General features: G+C 47.0%; 1 protein-coding gene across 1 annotated transcript; it reads right to left on the minus strand.

Moving 5' to 3' along the window:
• Window positions 1-976: 976 nt before the first annotated feature.
• LOC144157987 (uncharacterized) lies at window positions 977-3,460 on the minus strand. The gene is made up of 2 exons (XM_077688686.1): window positions 3,372-3,460; window positions 977-1,448 (listed from the first exon to the last, which is right to left on the minus strand). The coding sequence occupies exons 1-2, from the start codon at window positions 3,440-3,442 to the stop codon at window positions 1,196-1,198; spliced, it is 324 nt and encodes a 107-aa protein (XP_077544812.1). The 5' UTR covers window positions 3,443-3,460; the 3' UTR covers window positions 977-1,195.
• Between the last annotated feature and the right edge of the window lie 20,913 nt (window positions 3,461-24,373).

The raw sequence follows: 24,373 nt of genomic DNA on the forward strand, positions 1-24,373 counted from the left end.
GCCAGCTACGACGACAAGGCGCGCTCCTAAATCGGATGATTGGGTTCCTTATTAGCTTACCGTCTTCTTCACTGCACTCGTCCGCTGTCAAAAAAACCGTGAAGTGAAAAGGGTGCAGGGATGCTGAGGTTCATTGACTGTTCTCACACCGGTCGGGTATTCCGTTTCAACTTTTTTCCCCCCACATATTTCAGGAAAACGACTGTGGGAGTGTATTCTTCACTTTTTTATTGGTGCGGAGCCAATACAGGAGCCCTTCTTAGAATGAAAGTGAGGAGAATGTTTTATATTCTGAGGCTTTCATCCGAGATTCAGGAAACAAGCCTCGGGACTACTCTTCCTAACCCTCTTAGGAAGAATGACTCCTGGCGCCCAGCATCTATCGCGAGACATCGTAATCCCCACATTATCAGCGAGAAGGGGACGATAGGTGGAATCGTCATCCAGCTTCGTATCGGAGGAGTTCATGCGGGATGAGTTCACTGCAATGCCGTTGTACTTTTTACATGGACGGGACTTAATGGTTCCTGTCCTCCGGAGGGACCGCGAAGGTGAGCCAAGCAAGCAAGACAACGAAGGTCGACGCCCAAGCTACGGAACGCCCGCATTCTTAATTGTGTTCACGTAATTCCGACGTGAGATGCCCTCACAGAATACAAGTGTTATAGAAGCGGAGGGCTGACATAACATAAGAAAAAGTCCAGTGCTCTCTACAGGCACAATCAGTCGTCGAATTCTGAACCAAATATGAGTTGCAATATGCGCGTAATAAGCAACTGCAATTACAAAATGCGAAATGTTTACGGGTAATAACGACGCAAAATTCTACCGCAGCAGTTTAGGACATACATATGTCGAAGCTGTATTCATAGCCTCAGACACACGATATGTGTTTTTTTTTTTTTTTTTTTTTTTTTGTGGGTGACCATCCGAACTGGTACTCTCAGGGCCATTACAATTTTAATTCCCACTATTTTTGAAAACAATAAGCACAGCACATTACCAAAAAAACCTGTGACCATACGGCTGAAATAGGCGTTTAAACAGAAATATAAATAATGCGCCCAATGATTTTGTCTACTTGAGCTGATGGCTAGGTAGTCCTATTTTTTATACATTGCACGCCATTCCTCATGCACACATCTCGCTCCTCTAGCGTGCTCCGCCGAATCATTCGATGGGTGTGACGTCACGACTACGTCAAAGTGACGTCCAATTCCGAGGTGATGCGGCGAGCACTCTCCGCGATCAAGTCCAGCGCGAACTCTCTGGTTCTGGCGTAGTGCGGCATCTCTTCCAGCCAGAACAGGACGTCGTTCCACGCCCGCTGCTCAGCCTCGTCATCAGGGTCAGCGGGAAAGCGGCCCTCGTACTCTCGAACCAGCGTCCCCGTCAGCTCCTCCAGGTACGTCAGGTTGGTCCACGGGTAGAACGCCGAGGGCTCCTGGCTGAATGAGGGCATACAACGAAACTTGGGTGTACAGGCGACGTTCCGGACAATATTAATGCTTTTTTAAAGCAAAAGCTTTTTTTAGTAAGACCAATGGTGGCGTCCTGTCAAAAACTAATGCCTTTCCCCATAGACCGGTTAACGAACTAAAATCTCTCATAAGACCTGTGGACATGCAAGGCGCGTGCGTGAAACGGGGCGTCCATTGTGTCGAAGCGGTTACTTTAAAATTGCGAAAAAGGGGTGGCTCTAGATTAGACAATACAGGCATCGAGCATGTAAGAGGAGTAAATAGTATACCTCTATCTCATAAACCACGTACCGGTATACATTTACATCGTTCGCAGATGCGTTTACTTGGCGAGCGAAACATCGTCGCGTGCATTCGTTCTGCGTTTGCCATTTGGGCCTTCCAAGGTTTGACAATTGATTGGACGCACCTTTAGCTGTCGCGCTTCTCTCTACTTGATTTAGTAAGAGGGGATGGTTTTTTCTTTTCGTTTTTTTCGCTTACTGCAGGGCTATGTTCAGTGTTATTCGGGAGGGCGCAAGCTGTAATTAATCTACATATCCCCTGAGCAGAACCAAAAAGGTAATGGGGTAAATGCATCTCCGACCTTAAACTGAAAAAAAAACAATGAAGCGTTGGTCAAGTGTCCGCAACACACAAGCAGACGACCGAGAAAAATACTAAGGAGGTGCGTTTTGACAAACAGCGTAAATATTTAACGACAGCTTATGTTATATTCCCTGTAATTTATGACGTCTCTGGCACAAACGTAACTGGCGACTGGTTGATCACATGACTTAATTAGCTTTTCCCATAGCATTTATTATAATTGGTTAATTAATTTTACTTTGTTTAGCTTGATAAAATTTACATTGTTCAAGGTCACTAAACTCAGGCTAAAGGAAAACTGTTTGCAGTGTGGATTGAACATTGCTCTCATATTATTTCTATGCTCACTGAAAAAAAACTTACCTATTCGGTAAAGTTTCGCGCTCACACTACAGAGAGAGTACAAAATAACAGAAGAGAAACACGTTCAAGTAAAACGGAATGATGTCTCGCAACTGGGGACACTGCGGATGCCGTACAAGGGTATTCAAGCCACTCTGAGATTTACGCTAACCATGCTGTTAACGATAAGTGAACGTCGATTTGCTGACGTCAGCACTGATGACGCCCCAATAAGTCCATCGGAGCGACTGCTACCATGGATGCTTAACCTGTGCAACTTGTGCGTGAACCAACAGGAAGTTTATCTTAACAATGGCATGTGAAAATTAACATTTTAAGGCTGAGACGGCATGAACACTTCTCAACATATATGTGTGACCTCGTTGGGTTAGGTCCGGGTTACGGTCAAATTTCACGGCTTAAGCTGTGACATGTAACCAGAAATATGATTTGGCAAACTCAACTCAGTATACCAGTAACAGTAAGTATAAAAACAAAAATAATCTGTAAATTCAGTGTTACTCATTCTTACCAAAACTGCTCACCATTGTTAAGAGCACCTAAAAAGCTAAATTAATACTTTATGCATAAAGAAAGTTTCAACAAATATCCCTTTAAAAGGAAGGAACTCAATGATTTTTAATGGTTCATTGAACAACAACAGCCGATTATGCCTACAACAAATGCACTAGTATTTGGTCTGCTTCCGCATTATTTCCTTCGCGCGACGTATGCCCATGAAGAAAAACGTTTAACGCAGTATAACTCAACCGCTACTTATGATGTTCTGCTTACTTCTCCTCCAGTAATTAAAACAAACTACGTGTCGTACGAAGACGCTGATACAACGCAACGCACTGATTATTAGGCATATATTAGGCTGCCTGCCTAAAGGCAAACTACAAAGGATTACAAGGAACCACAGGAGAGTTACATAAAGATACCAGTGCATTTTCTTACCTCACCACCCTGCAGACGCTGGCGAAGGTGTCTTCAAAGGCGCCCATCTTCCTTCTTGGTATCTTCGCCATGTCTGCAAACACTGGCTCGGTGTCTGAACAAAGCGGTAAAATAGCGGACTAAATAACGAACACAACTGTTGCTACAAAAAGAAAGCAGTTGACATGAACGCCCACGTAATTAACAGCGCGTAGGGGAATGCGTACGTTACTTCAAAGGGCTATACAATTTTGAGCTCCGGTTATCAAACATTTGAGGTCTCACGGTGGACACCCCAGCTTCAAATTGGCTTGACTCGGTCGTATCAGACACTAAAAAGGGCCTGAAGCACCTTCACTGACGTATGGAGGGAATAGGGTACCGCACATCGCACTGACTAAATTATTCAAGCAAACATTTTGTACATTTACGGAGTTGTCGCATACCTATCGAGCGTATCTTTCTGCGCTTTCGTGTCCTCCTCCCACGAGCTGTTCTCTTTCCAACTAGCGTCAAGCCTGTGCACAACTAATCAAATATTTCGTGTCCTCCCACGAGCTGTTCTCTTTCCAACTAGCGTCAAGCCTGGGCACAACTGAGCAAATATTTCGATCTGATGTAAGTTTAGACAAGCCGGTTCTTAATTCTAAACATTCACTTGCGAAAAAATACAACACAACATATGGTACACAAGCCCCAAAATGCTTTTTGTCGTTCAACTTGACATCGGGTTTTTCTACGCAAGTGAACATTCAGTACGACTTGCACGCGCTACATTAGCAGCGGCGACTTCCAATGACCTGAATCTTGCACCAGGGTCGAATAGTTAGAACTCATGATTTCTGGCGCCATGTAGGGGCAACTTCTGCGCAGCTTTTGGGGGCGATGGAGGGCATAGCATAACTCACCTGGTCTTCCCGGAGGCAGCAGGCGAGCGGCTGAGAAGTCAACAACAGTGGCCTGCACACCGAACATGTCGACGAACAGAAGGTGGCCTTCGAGCCAGAAGGGCAGCACCTGGTCGTGGGTCTCCTTCACGAGCACGTGACCCGGAGTCAGCGCCCTGTGCTCAAATTGCAGCGCCGCTTCGGCCACTGCGAGCGTCAGCGTCACCTGCTGCACCAAAGAGCGGAGCTGGAGGGCGCTCTGAAACTGCGAGGTCATATGAGACGAGAAGCAGCGTGGAAAGTATTTTACGTTCTTCTAATGTAAAAAGTGTTTTACGTTCTTCTAATCAAATGCGAGTTATTCTGCGAAAGTGGACAAACACATTTTATAAAAAGAGGAACGGCACTACGCAGAGATGGACCAAGTGAGACCCAGACGTTTGTGCGAGTCGTATATGTATATGGCGCCCGCGTAGGTCAGTTTATGTCTGAGTTCAACCACGTTTGTTTAGCGCCGTATCTCTGGTCCTTATGTCATGAACCAATTAAGAACACAAAACCAATTATTTGGAAATCTGCCCCTCTCAGGATGATATTATTCTCAAATGAGCCTGCAAATTATCGAAGTCCCCAGCGTTATCTGTAACCCTTTGGACTAAACGCTTATCGACAAACATTAAAAACGAAGATTCCAAGCAAACTATCAGTAACAGTAAACTAAAAGAGAAATAGAAGGGTCTCATTACGACGCTAACCTGTGAGACTTCCAAGATCACAGGAGTGCACGCAAAATTTTCGTCGATAATGGCAGGCTGGCTGTCATTTTGTGGCAACCTGGCATCCATTCAATGAGAGTTTAATTAAGTTGTTAACCTTGCAGTTCGCTAAAATTCAGTGAGGTCGCCTGGAACAAGGCCAATTTTTCTTTTCAATCGCAGGTATAGTCAATAACTTTTCATGTGTGTATAGTCAAAGCACGTAAACAGTTTACCTATATTTATTGCCCTCTTGAAGCTACAAACTTACCTGAACCTTGTGTAGCGGCCTGCCAGCGAAAGACATGTACATCACCACGTACGGCTGAAAGCGTTCACGATCGGCTGCGAGAAGTAGCAAAACAACAATTTATCCCTGTGAAAGGCTAAAGACTGCAAAGGCAAGTCGCTTACTAAAGAACCCTGCAGCTAGTTCACTCTCTAACGTGGTACGTCATAATGCTTATCGACGCTGGAAAAATTTCCGCCATTTTAGCGGTCCATAACTTCAGTGTTATTAGTCAGTTATTCGAGCATTGGGGACACCCGATTTCTTCCTCCATGACCCTAGAAAGTTATAGAGCACGATTGACCACTCAACACGAGGAAGTCATAATCCACCCTTTTTTTAGAACTGGTCATTTCGCAAACCTGGGGTACACAAACCAGAGAAAACATGGACGAACACTCGTCTTACTTACATTGCACTTTCCTGCCGTTCAGCTTGGTCCTAGTAACCACCCCTTATAATGATGCATAGCAGCTTCCCGTACAGCATACCTAGCTGAGTCATAGTGTTTACGTCAGAGATGACAAGCTATCATTTTGTTATCGTGTTTGGGGAACAGAAGCATTGAGAGGGTGGAAGCATTTCAATGCTTACGGCATTTCTTAGTTGATATCAGCAGCTATCGCAAGGATTAAAAACGAATATCGTAAAAAATTCTCCAGAAGTTCGTGCACAGGAAGATACTGCCAGAAATCAACATTTCCTACCATCACTGAAGAGGGAAAACTTCTTCCGGCTGTAGTAGTTCATGCAGGCATTGGCCATCATGGGTGGGTATTTGTCCCACACGCAGTATATCCTGCATTTAGAAACAAAAAAATGTTGAAGTTTTTGTGTTTTCAACTCCACCTCTACTGTCAGACGTACCGTGTTGAAGGGCTATAAATTTATAGATTTAACCAAAGACCTTTGTGCTCTGAAATATCAACATATATGCATTTTCGTTTTGTACCTCCATTATACCCGTTGAACTAGTAGCGAAGATCGTAATCTTCGCAAGTATTGGTGCTTAGAGATCAGTACCACTTACGTTGTAAAGGTGCGTTCTTGCGTAGCTTAGTTCTTGTAAACCGCCTGCTGGTTTCTGATCGCTTTATGAAATTCAACACCTGACAGTGCTTCATTGTGCTACAATTCACAAATGGAAGACACAAACATAGTGGAAAAGCAATAAGACTGCCTACTTACGCTCGCACTTCCGCAAATCCTACGGTGCTGTTCTCGGGGTTCTTTGTAAGACCCTGCAGTGCCCTGGAAGTGAGAACAAGGAAATAGTTATGCAAAATACCAGTATTTCTTGCGTTATTTTTAAAGCTGCGGTGGTGATCATGTAGTCGCGTTTATTCCATCACGAATCCCTGATTTTAAACTGCCATTCTGCTGACCACACGGCTTCGACACAGCTGAACTCTAAACTTTCCCTAACATTAAGAACCTAAACTTTAGGCAGCCATGCATGCCTAAATTGACGTATATAAAGTAACCTTAAAGTGGCGTCTTTTGTCGTTTCATAATCTTTAGGCATTTGAGCGGTACTGTCAATGTCGATACTCCATTATTGGTGTTTTGCGGGTGCCTCCCAAGATCTCGTCGGAAGTTGGGATCATTATCACTTCATTTGTATCCTCATTCAGCACGAAAGTTCCATCGTTGAAACTTTTTTAGGGTAATTAAATTAAGACATCGATGCAGCGCTAAACCATCTGCGAAGTGGGCCAGCATTTAAGGATGCCTCAAAGGAGGGAAATTGTTATATTACATATCACGGATCAGCAACCGGTGTCAGCACATCGCACATAACGATTCTACAGTTCGTGCATCCGTCAGAAAGAAAGAGAGCTACCACATGAGGTGTCCTAGAGTGCAAGATTACCCTGAACCCGCTACAAATTCCAACAAAAACTGAAAGTGCGTGCAAATCGCTGCGAGAAATGTAAAGGCGGACTCGCAAGCGGCACTGGTCATTTTGGCAACAAGGGCTGCAGGGAAGGGTCACCCCTAATTGTTCTCCTCAAAGAGCCATAGCCCCTGCGAAGAGCATACGACCGCTATAATGACAATAGTGGAAATCCCACCCCGACTCTTTGCTCAGCCCCTTCATTCCTTGAGTAATAGCTCGTAATGGCGGATAATCGGACACGTCTTTCGTGGGCGTGGCTAGTTTCCACCGGCTCCCCCGAGGTGGCGGTAGTAGTCCACGCTGTAGCGCGACCTTGAGGCTATTGGAACTGGACACGCTCCATAGCGCAAGGCATTCGTATGTGTGCGGTTGTTGGTTTGTTATTCTTGTCTACTACTCGCGCCGTTTTTTACTTTCTTTTTTGTTATTTTCTTCCCGAGCCTTCCGAATGTGTGCGTTTGGTTTTTTTTGTACTACTTGCCCCTTTCTGATCCCTCTTTTGTTAATTTATTCCCGAGCCTAATCTCTTAGGTCCTTGTTACTGTTTACTATATCTAGGTAACAGTTTGACAGCGGTGACTCAGAACAACCGACGGGCAAAAGCGCTGCTGACTATGGCTCCGGCGCAATAAATTCCTATGTCATTACAAGAGGGCAACGCCACCCGTACCTGGCGATGCGCACTTCGGCGAGAACAAGGTCGAGATGACGGACCAGGTAGGCGAAGTGGAGGACTTTCAGCACGGCCACACCTCGAGAACCTCCCACGCGGAAGACCTCTGAGCTGGAGCTCTCGCAAAGCTTCGAGCAGCCATCCGCCCCGCTTAAGAAAAAGTGAAATAAACGCAATTATTTGGCGAAATCACTTCAAGTGCACTTAAAAATGTAATAAATAAACTATGTCCCCTGCTGTTCAGTAGCTGACAAGCGAATATCGGAATTTACTGCTTATGCAAACAAAGAAAATGTGCCCGCAATAGATCTTTTGCAGACGTTTTCTTACTGAAGGTACAAGTGGTGTTCGGTTGGAGTCAACGAGACCTTAAACAACTGGAAGATTTCTGACGCATAGATCCTCGATGTGACCAGTCCCCATTCGAGATTACGGACATACACAAAATAGAAATGAAAGTTTGGGTGACATCCGGCTTCGCGTCATTTGTATGTTTTAAGTGTCTTCGCTTACTTCCAATAGCCCATCAACTCGCTTATCCTGTGTGCGTACAGGGAAGACTGCAGTTGTTGTGACATGATTTAAAATCTTTAGACTGGATACGCCTGCTTTTAAAGATTCCGGCATTGCGTTTCCCTTTCATTTGACACAGATGAAAGGATGAGTTACGTGCCACCGTTTTGTCGTATTTTATTCTGTCCCTGTTGGTGAGGAGCAGTCAAAAGTTAAGGGAGCACAAGTTGGATAATTTAAGAGAAAATCTTTACCATTGCCTAGCCAGCAGCCTCAAAGTGACTTCTTAAGAAAGTCCTGCTAACTAAAACCGCCGACACAAACACAATTTACGCGGAGAGTTACATGGAAGAGAAATTATCTCAAAATTGCGAACCCGTGCTCTGTTTACTTTTCGTTGCACCTGTACATTCTAATTTAATCCTCCACCTAGTGGAAGTCCCTTAAAGCCATTATTACGATATGGCGCATGCTATCTGACCTCACTTACGTGGGCTGGCTTTACCGCAGTGCCTTTAAAACGACGGTGCTGTCTGGGAGTGTTTCTCTAGCATTCCCATGGCGGTATTAAAGAGGCCGTTGCGCATGATACTAGATGGAATTGAGGATGAGGGCCCATCTTAGGCGGGTTCGTTTGGTCGCGTGATGCGTCCGTCCTGGCATCAAATCTCAGCCAGGTGGCGTTTTTCGCGAACATTAGTGACTTATAAGCTTGCGTGCCTTTGAGGAGTGCAAACAACCTGGTGCGCTGCACTGCCCGGTACAAGTTCTCTTGCCGCCGGTCCTAGCTGTCCTGTCGTGGATACGTCGGTCTCCTGCTGAGCGGGTGCTGGGGGCTTTGGGCTTTGACGTTGCCGTTCATAGGCTACGGCTCTGCCAACGTAAGCGCCCTGCTCACTGGACTACGACGCACATTGTCATCATCGTGACCCCTTCTTAACCGGGCGTTCAGAGACTCTTCCAATTAACTGGCTAAGAATGAAATAAAGAATTAGCCCGTCACAGGCAGTGATGCCTTTGCTTGCATTAATCAATCACACGGCATTCTCTAAGTTTCGGTAGTGGCATCGGGACAGACATTATGTGTAATCCTGTAATCATCTTTTAATGGTAGTCAAAATGTGTAATACGGCCGCGTGAAAATACGATCCATGATCTGTCCTTAGTAGGGCTAAGCGATGTTGCCATTTACACCCCTTAGCGACTAGCTTTCCGACGAAAGACGCGCCTGTGTTTCCTTGAGAATTAATACACTAATCACCTGATATTATATTTTTTTTGTATTACAAATTGTAGCAATATCGGGAACTAGCCCTGCATTTTTTTTTACTTTATGAACCCCCAAATGGAGTCCAGAATGAAATCGGAACGGAGATAAGGCTGGACATCAGCATAATCATGATCCCATAATTGTCACTTCAGTGAGCCGAACCAGCAACCCCCTTTCAATGATACGGGATTATGGGAACAACGATGATGATGAGTAGATACTACACATAATAATATAGTGTCCCGGAGTGGTGATAGTCTAAAAAGGGATATTCTCTCACATCTCCTCAAGCATCGCGCCGAAAGAAACAGGCAGCCTTTGTTGGGTCTCCTGCAGCAGCTCCCCAAACACCAGCGCCGAGGCCCGGCCAGGACGGCACTGGTGCCAGGCGAGCGTCCGCGAGTCAGGGAGTCTCGCCGTGACCAGTCGCTCGTGCTGCTGGTGCTGCTGTCGCGACAGAGCTGGTGCGGGCGACGGCAGGGGATCGGTCTCCTCCGGCTGCGGCTTCCCACTGAGGGGAAAGGAAGCCCGAGCAGCGGGAGGACGTGACCGAAAAGAGGATGCAGAGGAGGGAGAGCTGGCATCGGTCTCTCGACTTTGTACTGTGAGGACACGAAGAACAAACACGAGAAAGGCGTATGTGAAGAAAGATATAGACTCCGATAGACTCCCAAGAGCAAATGACTAGGTGCCAGCCTATAAACAGAGCGGCAGCTCACGAAAGTGCCTAGCCAGGCGGCGAGGTTTTGGGCTTACGCTGTAGCACCTGAGTGCAGCATGTCAGCTTCGTGAGTACTGATAATCAGGCGCCGAAGATGCGCCGGTGGCTATCGTAAGCTGCCGCTCTGAGCAAAGGCTGACATCCGATTTTTTGTGGTTGTTGACACTTGTGGTTACTGTAAATAAATCCAGCGCGAAAATGAACGCAACGAGGAATGAAACTTGGAAATAAATACACAAATGCACGGGTAAGAGGTCATCATCATCATCATCATCAGCCTGTCTACGCCAAGTGCAGGACAAAGGCTTCTCGTATAGATCTCCAAATATATCGGTCTTGTGCTAACAGCGACCAATTTATCCCCACGAACTTGTTGATCTCACCTGCCCATTATAACTTTCTCCCGCCCCAGCTACGCTTGCTTCCTCTAGGGATCCTCTATGTTACCTTTAATGACCAACGGTTATCTTGCCTCCACATTACATGCCCTGCCCATACCCATTTCTTCTTCTTAATTTCTACTAATATGTACTTAATACGCGTTTGTTCCCTTACCCACTCCGCTCTCTTCTCTTTCCTTAACGTTACACCTGCGTTTTCCGTTCCATTGCTGGCTGAGTCGTCCTCAATTTAAGTGGAACCCCTTTAGTGTGCTTCGAAGTTTATGCCCCGCTGCCATACACTTTCTTCTTCAGGGAGTCTGGTAGGCTGCCATTCATTATCTCAGAATGCCTGCCGAATGCACTTACCCCATTGGTTGTGAATACTTATTTATCTTTCAATACGCTCATAAATAAAGGAACGAAATCGCCACAACCTAGCAGTTCCCAGAGATGAACTTATAATTCATATGTTACAACACAATAAGTACAGAACTGGAGTTGAACATAAAGCTGGCAATCACAAGCCACGCTCACAAACTGAATTGTAGGTTGGAGGTGTTGCCAAGTGTAACCAATGTAACCTGTTGTCAGCTAATACAGATGATGTGTACTACAAACGGGGGTATCCTTCTCGGCTGTTGACTCATTAATTCGGATTAATTCGGGTAACTTTATAATACAAAAAAGAACTTAGTGTGATATCCGCACCAAGAAACGTTTTTCAACTTATCTCTCCACAGATGTACAACCACCAAAGCCAATGTGCCCGCCCCAAAAACAGTACGGGACATTTGTTACCGAGCCTACCTGAATCTTTTGAAGGAAAGTAGCGCTTCGTATGTTCACAGAGACGGACACAGGAAATACGTACACTTTCACAAGAAGACGACGCTGTTTCAGTCTATTTCTAGTATATATGTTTTCGCCTTGTTCAGAATAAATCCGCTGTTAGTGCGCAGTCTTCTAGTGAAAGAGTGCGTTTTTTTCCTGCGTACGTCTCTGTGAACATACGAAGCGCAACTTCCCTACGAGAGCATTTTAAAGCGTTACATCAAGCTTTGCTGAACTACCTGAATCGTCGGGACTCCAGGCAAATGTGCCCTCGGGGCCCGTGGTACCATCCCCCTTCTCATCAAGATTGCGGTGACGAATCGGAACACTGCCTTCGCCGTCACTGTTGGCTGTAACAATGGGTCCCTCGCGGTTCGTGGACACGTAGCTCAGGGCAGCGCGATCTATCGGCACGATTCCTCCGACGGCGCTGCCTCCGGACCTTGCGGGCTGGGGGGCAGCCACGTCATCAGCGTCATCCCGTCTCCAGTCGTACAGGCTCTTCCGGCACTCAGCGTTGCGGGTGCGCTTCAAGCGTGCGAGCCACAGCTTAAACCTGCTTCGCACCCAACGCTGGATGACAGTCGTCGCGCATAGCTTGGTGTCCAGATTGTTAACAGGTGCCCCTGCGACAGTCACACATATTTAAGGAGCGTTAATTGATGCGTGCAAAGTGCTCAAAAACATTTCATCTTGATTAAGTTTATTCTGAACATTCAACAGTTACTGCTAAGGAAACAGCGACAACATTGTAGCTTTGTTAAATCCCTACCTTATTAGTTCCAAGAGGTCGTTCTACCTTCCGGGGTGCAAACTTTCAATGAGCTGAAGGGACGTCTAGGCTGCACAGGACGACTCGTAGACGGAACTGGCCTTACAGACGGAACCTCACTATCGCCATCTAATAGTTTACTTTGGAATATTCCCTCTATTCTCATGAGCAACTGTTACTGCGGCTTCTCTGATGAGCCTCAGAGGCCTATGGGTAGAGAATGGGTTTTAAAGCTGCCATTTTTGCTCAAACGCCAACAATTTTATCTGCGGCAGATAGTTCCCCTAGGTCAATTGTACGCATTCTTTTTGAAAATATAAGTGTGGTTTGTTACCTTTTAGATCGGCTTAGCCTGCCAGCACGTTTATTAGTTCGGCGATTTTGCTAACATGACGCAAAAAATAGGCACACGCCATGTGCGTCCATGTTGCTAGGTCAGTCAATTACGTGGTCCACCCCGCCGGGCTGCTACGAGGCCGGAGAATCAATGCAGCTGCACTCCGTGCTTTTCTCCCTTAAAGTCCCTTCGTCAAAGCCGCTCGAGTAACTTTATTCTCACTGTGTGGCAGCGTTCGCGTGCTTATATTGTGGCCTTCGGCAACTTTGAAGAGAAAAGGCTTTTCAGGTTCCTAAACCCTCTACTTATCCACCCGAGTAGCCAGTGGGCTTGGGTTGAATTTACCGCTCACTCACTCTGCTGGCTCTGATGTCATTTCGGCATGAACGTAATGGCCGCCCTCTCCTTAAAGGAGCCATGAAGAGAAACCAAAAGTTTGTTTTATTAGAAAGATTAGGTGTTTCATAGTACCCCAAGCGCTTTCCCGGAAGCAAATGATGCTTTATTCACTGAGAAATAAGGCAATTTAAGCCAAAATTTTAAATCTCCCGCTAAAATTGCACTTTTGGTGATGTGAACAATGGCGGCATACGAGCCGGTCCATGAAACAGATACTTAGTATGTCGACTCCATATAGCACCCACACGCGGGAATCAAACAGGAACCGAGACGGCGGCCATTTTAAAAATAGTAGTAAAACCTAGTGCACCCGCAGCCCTAGTCATGGAATCGCCTGATATGGAGAACAAAACTCTCGCCGAGAAGCTCGGGCTTGCATTTAACAACCTCACACCACTTGAACGCTCAATGCTTCTAAGTGCACGAGCGGCAGGAGTTGTGGGATACGCGGTGGACGGGAAAGCGACCATTCCGCGATAGCTACAACAGACGAACGCCCTGCCGTCGGCACCGCTGCCTCGTCAGCCCCGTCGCGACGGACGAATACAGACTGGTATGTATGTGCCGTATTTTTATTACGGTTAATAATAGTTCAATTTCAGTAGCAGTATCGCTTATGCCAGTTGGCCGGTGTCGTGTATGGAAAGCCGTTCGCGCGAGCTCTCTGCTCCGACCAGAAAGATACGAGCGTCAATGCGCGCTGTGTACATTTTTTCCCCCAAGGTCAGAGCGCTTTGACGGCGATTTGACGAAGTCGGCGACGAGCGCCAGCATGTCCCAGGAGTGAGCTAACGTAAGGGTCCCTGCCGTAATCACTTCGTCGGAAATTAAGCGAGCACACTCGTACTTCCTTTAGCTCCCTTTCCCCTCCGTTTGCAAAGTTCACAAAACGTAGCCACTTGCTTCGCCGCGGTACGTCGTTTGGCAGCACATGAAAGGAGATCTCTTCACCGGCGGGGATGTCACACTCCCTCGACGATTTGCCCGTACTACATGGGCATTTCAAACCGCAGCAACGAAATTTCATTGTAAAGTACTCGAACAAACTGAAGTTTTCAGTGGTTGTAAACTAGAAACGAGCTCGTAACGACAGCAGCAAGCCAACACCATTCGAAACTTATGCGATTACTGGTACTATCTCGTCGCTTCTTGCTGTTCCTTACTCCCCTCGTTTCTATTTTTACCTTTGCTGGTTGGCGATATGACGGCCAACCTCCTGTCAAGGGATTACGATACCAAGCAAGGTCGCGGCTGTACGTGCTGGAACGGTTCGTTGGCCCCTAAGAGCCTCGAACCCGAAAATTCGTCTGCACGACGGCGAGATGTCGAGCTCGGCCGGCGGTAGTTTCGTACGCATTGGCGCACACGCTTGCGTATTCGTTCGGGATTCAACCGTTTACTGCACCGTTCTTTGTCATAAAAAGAATGTGCAGTATGTTTCACGGGCATATAGCTCGCTATGCAAACTGTAAGCCCTGCCTAACATGCATTTGATTTTGCCGGCCTCCGCCAATTGCAGAGCATTCTCGAGTGACATCATAGGTTCTGTTGCGGAAAATGAGCTGGGGGTCGCAATGTCATTTCCTTTTTTCCTAATTATGTAGCTTATTTGAGCGAAGTTTGCGTTATAAGTGGTGTCGTTATGGTTCTAACGAGGCAACCTTTCGAATGAACCAAACTTGTGTTTTCTCTTCATGGCTCCTTTAATTTCCGCTTCAAAATCGATTATTGTCTCTTGTCGCTGTGGGCACGCTCGCGATTATTTCAGGTGTCGTAATTGAGAACTTCCAATCATTTTATTCAGAATACACAAAAGTAGCGTTTTCAAGAGGTCGAAATTTCCCCTCCAGATGAGATTTTATATTAAGAACCTCTCAGCGAGCAGCAGCATGATGCGGATTTAAGACCCCGGCAACAGTTTTCGGGCTGTTTCCGCAGGTCTGAAAACGCGACAGGGCATGAGAACTGGTAACCGATAATGCACTAAATGCATTCAATCATTGTTAGAGACTGAAAACTGCGCTCGCGGTAATAAAACCGCGCCTGCGCTTCTCGCTACGACACTGTATGCGACACGATAGTTTGATACCTTTAAGTTTTTGCTACCCTACGCTTACATTCCATGGATTCGTTATTCTGTGCTGCACTACCCTCCTCTTCACTGTTGGGGCCTCCCGGCCAACAGTGTGCCTACATAAAAATAAAATTCGGTATACAAACTACTGCGTTCATACATCGGCCGTATGCATAATGCGCACGGTGAACGCCATGGGAACTGCAGGAGAAACTTTGGATATTTGATGGACAAAAACAGACGCACAGGGCAGTAGGGAAACGAAGAGAAAACAGACGCACAGGGCAGTAGGGAAACGAAGAGGACACAACTTATACGGAGCTGGCCATTGCGTTGACGCGGGTTAAAAGCTGCCACGAGCAAATGTAAGAGAGCGTTGCCTTGCCGTGGACCACACGCCAACTAGAATAACGGCGATGATCACGATTAGGGTGGCGACAAAGGCAATTATCCCAGCGTACACAGATGATGCGTATGCACGTAATTACCGAAACCTCCAACAACTGATACGATAATGATTGGAAAGTGCTGGTGGCGATGATAGTGGCCGGTCGGCCATATCTCTTCACCCGCTTCCGTACTTACCGGTCGGCGAGAGGACGTCGCTGTCATGCCAAGTACTCATGGCACCTTCGCACGAAGAGGGGGTCAAGCTGAATGACCACTCTTTGGACGCAGGACGGCTAAGACCGCATGCTCGAAGCAAGACGCCCATTCCGTCATACTTCTTCCGTTTTCCGGCAAGCCGATTGCACAGCCTGCATTTCGCAGAATCAGTGGTCAAGGTGATGTGGTGCATTCGAACGCAAATACGCTGGTCTGGCGCGAACTACGGTACAGCCAGTAGAAGGCAAAATCTTCTAACCATTATTATTTGAACGTTGTAAAGGCAAAGCCCCTTATAGGCTTGGGCGGTCGGCGTCTCATGTCATCGTATTCTTATGTGGTCATGGTACGAAAACAGCGGGACACTCGTTTTCCAACGCGCTAAAACGTTTTATCTCCGGAGGGGGGAGGCGGAGGACGCGTACTAAAAAAACACGCCGGGACACTCGCTTTCCAACGCGTCGCTCTAGAATGCTTCGTGCTTCAAAGCCAGGAGGCTTACAGCAAAGCTGTATACCTCTACCACCCAATAGTTTCATATCCGTGGGCAACAACGCCAAGGCGGTAAGAATGCACTTATACACCGAATGCTTCGCCCATCATCATGTTTCACGTTAGTGCAGATGACCCGGTATTTTTGTGAGGCATTTAGTTCCCATGGTTATATTTAAATAGCACTTCGATTGAGATACTTGTGTTTTTACCGTATAGCTGTGGCCTGTTTTTCTTAAACATTAAGGGTAGTTAATTACAGATAGACAGTAAAATTTGTAGTAGAGATATCTGTGTTATTTGCGAAAAATATATGCTTAGACTATATGAATTTAGGCCTGAAGTCCACCCTGCGCTTCATACCGGCACGTTAAAAGCCAGCGAAAGGGGACTTGCGAATTAATGATTTTGTGAAGACCTTGCATAAATACCACTCTTTATTTGAGCTTCAGTGAGAAAATTGATCAAAAGTGTCATCAGCCTTTGTTACCGAACGGCTTTTCGGGGACGGAAAAACGTTAAAAACTGTTATTCAAGCCACCGCCATCAGGACTAGCACTGGATAATACACCCACCGTATCAGTATCGGTACCAGGATCAGCATCAGTACTAGCACCGTATCAGTATCAGTTTGCACGAGCTGCAGCAAAACCAAAGAAAACGTTGCCCCGTGTTTTTAGGAAAGTTAATGAAATAAGCTCTCCTGGCTTTTTGATAAATGACTGTCCTAGACCGGATGTAGTCCCGAGTTCAGACCACATGCAAGCCTAACTTGTTCTTTAACTGCGAAGTTAGTTTTTCTTGTCAACAGTGAGGCTGCATTTAGGCGTAACTTGTCATGAATTTCAGGTGCACGATGATACAATGCGTGTCGCATACGTCGTGGACTGCATGCAACCAGTTTGCGTTGAAACGCCTAAACAGAGACGAAGGGAAGGGAAATCCGCCGCGGCCCGCGAAAATGTTAAGACAACGGGTAAGTGGGGAAACATAGGCAAACCACAGTTATACAAAAAAATGAAAATACGAAGGTCCTGGTGATGGAGAATAAATCGGAATGTTTTCTTTACATGTCCTACTAAATGAAGAAAATAAATCGCTACCTTTCTTGTAAATGTGGCGCAGGTATCCGCTACTTATTGAACAGGAGGGGGTTCGAAAAGAGCGCAATTGTCTACATCAATACACCCCTCGGCCAGAATATTTTGCTACACCGGCAAACACTGGAATGATGAACAAGGACTGGTACCAGAAATGTCCTACCGGTACTCACCTATCGGGAAGAATTTTGGAGGCTCACTAAGAGGGTTCAACTTAAATTGAGGACGTCTCAGCGGGCAATGGATCGGAATATGATAGGTGTAACATTAAGGGACAAGAAGAGAGCGGAGTGGGTCAGGGAGCAAACACGTGTTAAGGACATAATTAGTGGAAATTTAGAACAAGAAATGGACGTGGACAGGGCATGTAATGCAAAGGCAAGATAACCGTTGGTCATTAAGGGTAACAGAATGGATCCCTAGAGAAGGCAAGCGTTGCAGAGGACGGCAGAAAGTTAGATGGGCAGATGAGATCAAGAAGTTTGCGGGGATAAATTGGTCGCAGTTGGCACAGGACCGGGGTAAATGGAGAATAATGGGAGAGGCCTTTGCCCTGCAGTGGGCGTAGATAGACTGGTGATGATGATGACTTCAGTAATTGTTACGGTCAACGTGGCAATCTACTGGGAAATTTCCACACTGCCGCCCTGTTTTCAAGCGAACTGTTTCATCTCACCTAAGGCCATTTCCCTTACCCATCAGCACTCATTTCCGAAGCGCCATTCATGTAAGATCCATCCACTAACGAAGCTAAGAACATTCATAGTCCTCGTCAGGAACGTAATTTTTCGTGTCAAAGTTCTCTTGTGGTTAAGTCTTCTATCTCAGGGCTTACATGCATAGAAATACGTAAAAAAAACTCCGGTCGTTTTCGATGCACGTAAATAACCTTGTGCGGACCTCAACTGCCAGGGAACGTTTCTTTGTTTTTTATAACTACTACTGAAATTCAACACAGCTGGCAGCGACCATTAACTACAAATTTTTGAATGCGGGGGCCCCTTCTGTTCTACGTCTTGGGGCTCATTGTCTCCTTTACTGGAATGCAAACATGTTCGGTTCATCCATGTGAACCAGACACCATGCCATACCTTGCGCATATACAGCCTAGTGACGACAGCAGCAACAGCAGCAGCAGCAACACAGGCGTGAAAATCTCCGCCGAGCTGACCTCGCAAAACAACGCAGTCAATGGCCGGCAAACGTTGTCTACGGTGACCATAGCTCGAACAGTGGACCCATAAATGGTCACGGCACATGATCGTACGGCCACTGCACAAGGCAAAATACGTATTTGCTGAAATTAGTTCATTATATTTGTACCCATAACACTTACAGCCCTTGAAACCACATGGATAAAATACATAGGTCGTATTCCCTGGCGAGATACGTATGCGGGCAACCATGTGAGTTGCCCGATGGATGTACTTGTCCGTTCTAAGCACAGTACGTGTGAAGGACGTTCCCAACTCTACCCCACCGAACGCAAAGTAATGCCTCGAGTCCAATGTGAGTGTGAATAATAACATCTGTGTTGACACCAGCGTTGAAACGGAGCAGACGACGCACGCCGGCGTTTTTTTTTTTTTTTCTTATGCGTGTGGGCGCGGTGGCACAAGCCGCGCCATGTACGTGGCGCATCAGCCATGTCCTAGGCCGTTTCCAGTGTTGCCAAGCAAAGAAATTGACAGCTAAAATGTTCAGTAAATACATCTATACGTTGTTGACTGTCAGGTATTCAAACTCTAACGCGTAGCTTTGGGCCTTAGGGCTGTTTCTTGTTCCAGCTGCGAATGTGCACCTTTCATGCAGTTTATTTGTGGTCTACCAGAAGTTTCTTCGAGGCGTATATAACGTTTGCCTTTCGGGAATGGTATTGCCCCAAACCCACAGAAAGACACATCAGCTCGTTTTCCCGCTCTCTAACGATTCACACCGAGCTAACGTTTGGTTTAAGATTCCAGTGCCTGGATGTCCGACAAACTGCGCTTTAATTCATTTCTGCCCTAAACATCGCCACTATAACGGGTGCAACAATTTTCCCATATGATCTTGATAACCATATCTGTACAACCGGCAGGTGTCTCCCAATCCTTCCGGGCCTTGACTGAATCAGAAATAAATTAGGCTTATCTATAGCAATCGAAATGTCTGTTAGTCGTGTCCTGTGGAAAAGCGTTAACTGTGTAAACTTGCGCCCCGCACCACTCATGTAAGACACTCATTTCGGACACAAAAATCAATGCTATGTGTATGATTCAGGAACAGACTCATACCATCGGTCTAACCCACCCACTCAAACTGTTCGGTCACTGAAGTAGTCCACCAGCACGCAAAACTCTGTTAAAATCAGTTCGCGAGAGTTGCTTTTAATACGAATATTATAGCGGCGTTCGTTTCGACGAGGACACTGGCTTGCGACGAACACCGAGCTCTTTATAACTACATGGCCATGCAGAAAAAGAAGTCTGGTCGCGAAACACGCGGTCGTAGACTGGTGCTGATTACACAGTACTAATCTGCTTGTTTTGACTCAAAAGGAGACATTGAAATTTTGAAATAAATTATACACTTGCCAAAATTTAGTAAATACTCGGCTTCCTCGAGCAATATTCGGAACTATCTGGTATTGTTTTCAGATATATACTTAGGAGATAAAATTGAGGATGGTAAGGGAATCTATATGCTTTAAGCTACCTGGGCGGCCCACATCTCATGCGAATACAACTCATGCGGTACAAAACGACTCACATGGGAAGCTTTTGCTTTTTACCGCGCTTTCGTCGAGCCCGCTGTTGTTGTTTCCGAAGCTGTGGTTGCCTCGTAGTCGGCTTGCGTTGAGTGCGGTTTCAGACCTCGCCCCGTCGTCTGGGCCAGTGAGCAGTAGCGGCGTGGCGGTTCCATCGCGGAAGCCGATGCGAGGCAGTATCTTCCCGATTGTAGGCCCGGCGTACCAGCCCAAGAAGAAAAGGCCACACAGGGCAACGGTGAGGCGAACGAGTTGGGCGAGCATGGCGTCTCACACGTTGCCTTTCTTGTCAACAAGCCGTTCGCAAATCGAGGGCGCGGGATAAAGACGGGGCGTTGAAAAGAATGAAGAGAATGGCATGTACCGAGACATTAAGTTCATGATGATGCTGATGATTATAATTATGAGGAAAGTGGTGCTAATTATCAAATGGTGCATGCTCAACAACAGGATCAGCCAATCAGGAGACTGATTGGTTTGTGGTTGGAGCGGCGTACTGACGAAGGTTGGCTGCCTCCGCCCTAGTGACAGAAACATTTGAAATAAATATTTTTATTGCAGTCGCAGTCAGCTTTGTCAACGAGGTCATAGCCCAAACATCACCATGACTGCCAACAGTTGTAGCCACGTCGGCGTCAATGGACCACCGCCCTCGTTGTGTAATGCGCACGCTTTTCCCAAGATCAATACTTTCCCTAAAGCTCCCACCTAAAGTTTCTAGTGGATCACGAAATATTTGGGGTAGGCGCTTGCTAGGTTCATGCGTCGAATTCCTCAAAGGCACAACGGCGATTGGGCCTTTACTTGGTCCGACAACCGATGATTAAATTCAAAATGGCGGCGGTCGGGACCCGCGTTGGTACCACGCAACGAAAAAATGACAGGCGAAGAATTCGAACAGTTCATAAGACGGCATGAAAAACCGGGTGATTAGGCACGGCTAATCATCGTTGTTGAATTCGTCGAAAGACTTCCCAGTCGGAACGCTCGCCTGCAAGAGCGGTGGTATCAGGCACCGATGTTGATTCCACAACCACTAGGTGTTGATAGGGTGCTTGCTTCGTCCTCACTGCCATTCAGCCGCAGCCGTTGAAGGATGTGCATTGAAGCTTGCGCTGTTTTTACGAAGATTCGACATGTCAAGAAAAAAAATTGGCCCAGATTGCACTAGTGGGGCAAGGCTGGAGAAACTGCAGAGCTGGCCGTTTCTCTTTCTTCGTCGGAGACCCGACTGTTGCATCTTACATTTATTCCCGAACTTGAAGCTGTAATTTCTCAATGACTGCCGCTGGTCGTGGTGGTGGTGGTGGTGAAACATTTATTCAAGCGAAAGAGGTTCGCGCTTGAAAGCGGGAGAAGCTCTCGGTCCAGGACCCCTGCGGCGGCTGCGGTCCTGCATGCCTGTTCCACCAACTGTCGCTGGTCCTCAGGGTCCGAACTGTACAGCGCGGCCTTTCACGTGTCTCCAAAAGCGAACTGTTTTAGCACGCGCTAGAACTCGCGGCAACCACCTTCGCGAACTCGGCGTATGTAGTGCGAGCTCGGAATAAATTCTTCCAGTTCAGGCAAGAACGCCCGTGAACTGGCGAGGAAAAATCTCGCCAGGAACGCTGGGCAGAGTGTTCTCGAAGGTTGAGCTGGCCAACGCCTGGCGCTCCTCACCAGGCGCGCGCTCAGAATTTTAAAACAAAGCTTTCTGCCTCTACCAGCCAACGGTTCTTTCGTGGCGTGCGGGACAAGAAATTTCCAACGCGGCTGCGGAGGTGGAGGGCGGTTTTCATTCATGGAGCACAGTGTAGATGGCGCGGCGAATTTACCCAGCGTTCCCCGCGCGCCCACGCAGGCGAGCGCATCGGCGCGACCCGCCTTTGTCGCCTGCTTTAGCGACGGGTGTTGTGGGGCTGTTTAGGCGCAGCTTCGCGTCCATTTCGCGCTTCCTTCGCACGGCTTGAATAAATTGTTCTACACCACCTTCTGGGTAACCCGGATACGACGGAATTATGTGGTCGTAAGGCAAAGATACGTTAAATATTAGTTTGCAGGGCGGGAAAACAAAATGTAGAGACCACATGCAGATATCTGGTCGCTAGACAAACACTGCATTTCGCGCACTGCTTGCCACGAATGAGACAGGTATTACAAAAGGCGAAAGAAACAACTGGTTCTGATAAAAAGTGATTATGAGAGTTCCTAAGCTTTCTCGCAATTCTCAAACTTACTAAACTAGTTTAAATAGTTATAAATGGGAATCACTAAGCTGACATGCCGAATTGCTTCGGTGTCCGCGTTTGTGTGGCACGGTGGTGTAGCCCCGAGCTAGCACATCGGGATGGCTAGGTACCTCTGTCTCACCTTCGAATGACACTCCTCGCCGTTTTCTTTCTGTGGACACACGCTCGGCCTGCAGCGGCGGCGTCCGCCGCTCTAGCCCGGCCGTGGCCGACGCTTCTGCGTTCGGGACGCCGTCCCCGCGAATTCCAGTCCGGCTGGCAGAATCACTCATTTCACTCTCTGTATAGAGCCACGTGTGGGAATTCAAGTGACGTCGCATGGGCAATTGTTGTGGGTGTCGTTTACAACTATGCTTTCCAACCCCCTTCAGAGCGTGAATTGGAGCCAATTTTTGGGGGGTATTTTGTGTGAGCTGTTCAAGTGGCGCAAGCCAACGGCAAGCCGGTACGACACCGAGCGCTACTCACGAGGCGCACGCTCGTGTGCGCTTGGCTGGGCTGAGTTTTCTGCGATAGCTGCGAAGTGGAACTAACTCAAAGCTTGAACAGCCTTGCTGTTAGAATTAGGGGGGGGGGGGGGGGGGTTGGACCTGGATATACCACACAGCCCAGTCATCTGCCACCGCGCATGCTCTCCAATGATAGTTCTTCTGAAATAAACCTTGGTCCTGCCATTTCCCCACAGAAAAAAACAAGAAGGCTCTCTCTCCCGCAGAGCCGCAGATGCAATAAAAGAGAAGGGACCTAAATCGAAATCTAAAAAAGACAGAGGACGGACCTTAAATTCAGGAGACATCTTGAGACAGGCAATCGCTTCGGCAGAGCTTGAGTAGCCATAAGGCGGATCCGAGTTCTGCAGCGGAACTGTCGTTCCCCGATATCTGCGTCTCCAGATATTTCCTACCAAATTTTTGAGCTATCCCCGGATTTAATTCCGCTTCGGAAAACGTGGCTTTCTCCCGTGGCTTTACACCGCCCATGAATTTCCTCACTTCGGAACATTTCCGTAGATTAGGCCTCCTACAATGCATGGCTGAATCTTCGTACGTGGGTTCAGAGCTTAAGCATCTCCCGTACACATGAAAGTGCAGGATCAGACAATCACCGGCATACAGGGTGGTACGATGATAATTCGAACACTTTAAACTTTTTTTCTGAGCAAACCGCCGCTCCGTAACGCTCAAACTTCACACGAAGGTCGCATCTTATGGTCTAAATTGTTTGACACCGGGAACAACGACGGCACTTACCTGTTTATTCTGAAAATAAATAAAAACGATTTTCGCCTATGGGAAAATGGCGGCCGATTTGGACGTGTGAGCCAGTGGAAGCTCGTCTTGGAACGACGGCGCCACCTGGGGTATGCAGAGCGAAACGGACGATGCGGATTCACGCTTCTTTCATGGCAGCAAATAGCCAAGTGCGGTGGCATACGATTAGAAATCAGAGTTACTTTCAGGAGCTCTGCAGAAAATGTGAACGCAGGTGACGAAACAAATTATACGCGACGATGACCGGTGGGAATATTTTATTGTGATTGGTATCAGCTGTTATGCAACCATTTGTGATCATCGTAACCTATTGGCGAGAGATTTTCTGATCGCCTGCTACCTGACTTGGCTCCTTCCTACCGTGAATCCCCATAATCCGTTTCGCTCTGCATGCCCCAGGTGGCACCGCTGTTCCAAGATCAGCTGGCACTGGCTCGCTCGTTGAAATCTGTCGCCATTTTTCCGTAGGCGAAAATGGTTTTTATTTATTTTCAGAATAAACAAGTAAGCACCGCAATTGTTCCCGGTGCCAAAAAATAGACCACAAAATGCGATCTTCGTGTGAAGTTTGAGCGCGAAAAGAGCAGCGGTTCGCTCGGGAAAAATTTGTAAAGTGTTACAATTATCATCGTACCACCCTCTATGAAATTGGCCTTAGTAACTTTCGCTGTTGCGTACGAAATTTAAATTAATATTTGCACCGCTGTCATCTGCCCCCCCCCCCCTCTTGCCGTTGTACATCTTGTAATGAATTAGATTCAATAGAACAT

The sequence above is a fragment of the Haemaphysalis longicornis genome, unplaced genomic scaffold (assembly GCF_048455015.1).
Source record: "Haemaphysalis longicornis isolate Haplotype H1 unplaced genomic scaffold, Haemaphysalis longicornis Haplotype H1 scaffold_10, whole genome shotgun sequence".
NCBI lineage: Eukaryota > Metazoa > Arthropoda > Arachnida > Ixodida > Ixodidae > Haemaphysalis > Haemaphysalis longicornis.